Consider the following 5,100-nt stretch of genomic DNA (forward strand, 5'->3'; position numbering starts at 1 on the left):
ACCCTGCAGTGCAGCCGGGCAGTGCCCCACATCCCAGCCCTGCATACAGGCAAGGTTTCGCTTTTGAAAGAGGCCGCACACCCATTGCACACTTCTTCCTTCACCAGCAAAGGTGGCTGCACGCGGGGACACAGGCAGGGACAGCTTGGCCCTGCGCCTTCCCCTGCGATGTTGGGTTTCTGTGATGTCCTCGCAGCAGCCGGACACCCGTAGGAATGCTGCAATCTGCAGCTGTCCCTGTGTCTGCTCCTGACACAGCAATACCAAAGCAGGGAAGCAGGACTCCTCACCACGTGCTGCAGGCTCAAGTCAAAGAGCATCACTTTATGCAATGTATAGCTTCTGTGCAGGTGGCTCAGCAGCTATGTGAGGTTGGTGCTCTCCCTGGGTCCCTGCCCAGGAGAAAATATCCCCTCCAGGTCATGATGCAGGGCGAGCACATGGATTGCGTGTGACCAGATGCAGCCAGTGCTGTGTCCCATCAGCTGATGCGAGAAGCTGGGCATGGCCCTCTTGTGTATGTCCACACCAGCATGTTCACCCCCCTGCTGCCTGGGGAAACTCAAAGGCAGCTGTAGGACCCCAGTATAATGAACTGGTCACTAAGGTGCAGAAGGAGGGCCTGTTTGGGGTCATTCCTGTCCCTATGAGGACGCACTCGAAATGGGCACAGCCCCAGCCCAAGCCCCAACGCAGGCACACACAGTGCACAGGCAGGCTGGCATCCCCTGGGGACACGCAGGCACCAAGACCCCTTTTTGGGTCTGTGTGACGACAGAAGTGGAGCCAGGCTCATATTTGGGCATGAAGCAGGTTATTGGAGGCTGGGCCCCGACAGGCAGCAGATAAACCTGCTGATAATGGCTCCCACCGTACATCGCCATCCCCATTGGCTCCTGCCAGCAGGGGCTGCCTATATCTCCCCCTCCCCGTTCCGAGCTGCATACTGGGCCGGTGGGGCACGATGGTGCCTGCCAGGGTGCTGGGGCTGCTCCTCTGTGTGCAGTTCTGCATGGGTGAGTTGTGGGGCAGGGGGGTGGCTGTGGGACGGGGGAAGCAGAGGGGCAGGGTTGCAGCCATAGGACGGGCACCCCCAGGCTCAGCCACCTCTCCTGGTGCCCACAGGCAGCGAGGTGCTGCGGCTGGTGGATGGCGGTGGGCGCTGTGCCGGTCGGGTGGAGGTGAAGCACGAGGGCGAATGGGGCTCCGTCTGCAGCTACAACTTTGACTGGGACGCACGAGGGGCCGGCGTGGTGTGCCGGCAGCTGGGCTGTGGCACGGTGGCCCATGCGTCCCCATACGCTCCATTTGGGCAGGGCAAGGGACGCATCTGGCTGCATCCCTTCTTCTGCCGCGGCACTGAGACCGCCCTGCAGGACTGCCCCAACTTCGGCTGGGGCAATCATTTCTGTGGCCATGAGTGGGATGTGGGAGTGATCTGCACAGGTGAGCTGGGGTGGCTGGGATGGGTCTCCATGCCAGGACCCCTGAGCAGGGGTGAGGCCACTCCCTGATGCAGAGGCACTGGAGCTGCGGCTGGTGGATGGCAGGGGACCCTGCGAGGGGAGAGTGGAGGTGAAGCTGCGGGGACGCTGGGGCACAATTGCTGATGATGTCTGGAACATGGATGATGCTGAGGTGGTGTGCCAGCAGCTGGGCTGTGGATCGGCTGCTGGTGCCTACTCTGCCTCCCGATTTCGGCTAGTAGATAGTCCCATCATGTTGGCCATTGTCGACTGCCGTGGAGATGAGGCTGCCATCTGGGACTGTAACATTCAGGGTTGGGGTCCCTACAATGGCCCTCATGATTATGACACTGCTGTGGTCTGCCAAGGTGAGAACCGGGGGCATGCGGCACCACAGGGAGCCCATCGCCTATGTCCCCCATCTCAGCAGCCCACCTCTCCCGGCAGGGTTCTCCCAGCTGGCCAGAGGGGACGGCACCTGCTCGGGGCAGCTGGAGGTGCGGCAGGGCCGGGCCTGGGTCAGCGTCTGCCATGGCCACGTGGACCTCATGGCCGCCCAGGTCGTCTGCAGGGAGCTGGGCTGCGGTACAGCACTGGCCCTACCCGGGGCTGGGCATTTTGGAGCAGCAGCCGGGCCATTCTGGGATGGTGCCTTCGAGTGCAATGGAACTGAGCTCCTCCTGTCAGCATGCACACAGAAGCCTCCCCACATCCTGAACTGCACTCAACCTGCTGCCATCATCTGCTCTCGTAAGCACTGGTGCTGTAGGGCTGTATCAGCCCTGTGCAGTGTGGGGTCCCCAGAGGTTCCCTAGCTCCTCCATCCCCAGAACCCTCTCTCTGCTGCAGCCTACACTGGGTTCCAATTCGCGGACGGAGGTTCAGACTGCGCCGGGCGGGTGGAGGCGGAGGCACAAGGGGTGTGGAGGCCCCTGTGTGCCACTGCCTGGGACCTGCCCGATGCCCACGTAATCTGCCGCCACCTGGGCTGTGGCTCCGCTGTCTCCCTGCCCCCACCAGGCCAATTTGGGACAGGGACAGGGGCACTGCTCCACAATGCCCTCAGCTGCAGCGGGAGCGAGCGGCACCCAGGCGAGTGCCCCGTGGAGGTGCTGGGGCAGCCCGCCTGCCCCCCCGGGCACACCGCTGCCATCAACTGCTCAGGTGGGTGCAAGGGCCATGTGTACCCCCAGCAGGTGGGGACGACACCCCGTCCCCGCGGCACAACCAGGCTTTTGCAGGTGTCACTGAGCCCCTGCGGCTCCACGGTGGGGAGAGCCGGTGCGACGGACGGCTGGAGGTGGCCATGCGCCCCGGTGTCTGGGCCCGCGTGTCTGTGGGGCTGTGGGACAATGGCACTGCCACTGTGGCGTGCCAGCAGCTGGGCTGTGGTGTGCCTGAGAAAATCTATGCTGCGCCGGCCACCAGCTCGGGCCCCATGGAGCTGCAGGAGCTGCGGTGTGTTGGCACAGAGGAGCTCCTGGCACAGTGTAATGCCTCAGGGATGGCCACCAAGCCCAGCCACAACCCCGAGGAGCTGGCTATTGCCTGCTCAGGTGAGTGCACTGGGAAGCGCCGTGGGCATCACGCTACCATCCCCAGCCCCAGCCCAAACCTCCCATGCAGGCAGCTGGCGGCTGAGGCTGGCAGGAGGCCCCGGGCGCTGCGCCGGCAGGGTGGAGGTGTACAGCGAGGGCACCTGGGGCACCATCTGCCAGGACACCTGGACCCTGCAGGATGTCACCGTCATCTGCCGCCAGCTGGGCTGTGGATGGGCCCTGGAGGCACCCGGCTCTGAGCGCTTTGGGCCTGGCACTGGGACGCTGTGGTCGGGTGCCGGGGGCTGCTCTGGGATGGAGGATGCTCTCTGGCACTGCCCAGCCCCAGTGCAGCGTGGCTGCCAGCATGGCGGTGGTGCAGGCGCCGTGTGCTCAGGTGAGTGCCACCATCCCCCTGGATGGGAGCAGCACCACCACCCTCAGGCTGCAGTGATCCCCTGACCTCGTTGCAGGGCTGCTGGACCTGCGGCTGACGGGGGAAAGCAGCAGATGCAGAGGGCACCTGGAGGTGCTGCATGAGGGGACGTGGGGTCGTGTTTGCGCCAATGGCACCAGCCCCGCCACGGCCACAGCTGTTTGCCGCCATTTGGGATGTGGCACGGAGGGGAGTCTGGTGGCTGTTCCAGCACAGGGCTCAGATCCTGCCTGGCTGAGCTGGGTGAGTTGTGAGGAGGGGACCCCATCTCTTTGGCACTGCCCCTCAGCACCCTGGCAGCTGCAGGAATGCGGCCCTACCAGAATCACCTACATCACATGCAAAGAGGACACCAGAGACAGGAGTGAGGCCACCAGCCCAGCCCCAGGTAGCAGCCACAAGGACAGGGACACCTCACCAGATGGCTCTGTCCATGCTCACTGTCCTCTATCTGCTGCCATGGGATGCCCACGGGGCCTCACACTTCCCATCACTGCCCCGCAGCTCTCACCCACAGCGCTGTCCCACTGACAGAAGCACCGAGGAGCGTGTCAGCACTCATAGTGCTGTGCGTGATCCTGGGGATGCTGCTGTGCCTGGCCCTGGCTGCCCTGGCTTTGCAGGCACAGCGTGCACGAGCCCAGTGCCAAGGTGGGCACCGCTCAGGGGGTCCCCCACCACGGGGCAGCACCTTGGGGACATCGTGGTCACCAGTGCCATGCGCGCTGCTTTGCAGGCCCCAGCAAGGATGCTGCCTCCGAGGTTGTGTATGAGGAGCTTGACTACAGCCTGATGCCCAAGTACCAGGAGGTGCCCAGCAGCACAGGTGGGAGTGGGATGGTCCCCAAGGCTTGGGGCTCTCCCCATCCCGTTTTGTGTCCACAATACCCTTCCTCCCCTCCAGGCTCCCTGTCTCAAGGCTCACGAACACAGCTCTCAGTTCACAGCAGGGATGGCATTGAGGAGAATGACCTCCAGGTGTCCCTAGGTAGGGACATAGGCACAGAGGTGCAGTGTGGGGATAGAAATGCACCAGGCACTTATCTGACGGGACACAGCCAAACAGCGCTGATGGGGAGGTGAGGGCACGCAGCCCCTCCTGGCTGTGTCCTCACCACCGGCCCCTCTGTCCCTTTCACAGAACCCCATGCCCAGCCCCAGCACAGCCCCTCGCATGGCTACGACGATGCTATGGCTGTGCCGGAAGTGCCCCCCTCTCTCCATATGAGGGGTGCCTTGGCACAGCCCCCTGAGGACATGGGCTATGACGATGTTGGTGTCAGAGCCCTGGTGACATCGCTGTGAGCAGGGCCTGGGGACATGGCTGGAACAGGAGCCTCTCTCCACAAAATCGGGTGGCCCTGGCCTTGGCAGCATCACCTCTCCCTGCCTGGCATTGCAGAACAGTAGCAAACTGTTCCATTCTCCTTCCTGCACCTGCAACACAACAGCTTGTCAGCTTTTTCAAAATTATTTTCTGTAACTCTTTCCTTACGAGTATCTCTTCTTTATTAAACCCCCCAATCTGAGTGGAAACTCACTTCCAGCCTTGTCTCCTCTACCTGAGTCTATCAGCTTTCCCTCGGGGCTCTGCGGCATACCTGGATTTCAGAGACACCCGCCTTGGCGCTTGGCACTGGGGAAACAACAGGAAGAGTGG

The 5,100-nt window shown here is 62.9% G+C and overlaps 1 protein-coding gene across 1 annotated transcript in view; it reads left to right on the forward strand.

Annotated features, from left to right (window-relative positions):
• LOC110401658 (deleted in malignant brain tumors 1 protein-like) overlaps positions 1-5,071 on the forward strand; it is a 10,571-nt gene extending 5,500 nt beyond the window's left edge. The window contains exons 3-11 of the mRNA XM_021403009.1: positions 1,520-1,834; positions 1,914-2,216; positions 2,316-2,630; positions 2,708-3,022; positions 3,093-3,401; positions 3,478-3,828; positions 3,945-4,091; positions 4,177-4,428; positions 4,582-5,071. Coding sequence (XP_021258684.1) covers positions 1,520-1,834; positions 1,914-2,216; positions 2,316-2,630; positions 2,708-3,022; positions 3,093-3,401; positions 3,478-3,828; positions 3,945-4,091; positions 4,177-4,428; positions 4,582-4,745 — 2,471 coding nt within the window. The 3' untranslated portion in view covers positions 4,746-5,071. The remainder of the gene's footprint in view (positions 1-1,519; positions 1,835-1,913; positions 2,217-2,315; positions 2,631-2,707; positions 3,023-3,092; positions 3,402-3,477; positions 3,829-3,944; positions 4,092-4,176; positions 4,429-4,581) is intronic.

This window comes from Numida meleagris, chromosome 6 (assembly GCF_002078875.1).
Source record: "Numida meleagris isolate 19003 breed g44 Domestic line chromosome 6, NumMel1.0, whole genome shotgun sequence".
Classification (NCBI taxonomy): domain Eukaryota; kingdom Metazoa; phylum Chordata; class Aves; order Galliformes; family Numididae; genus Numida; species Numida meleagris.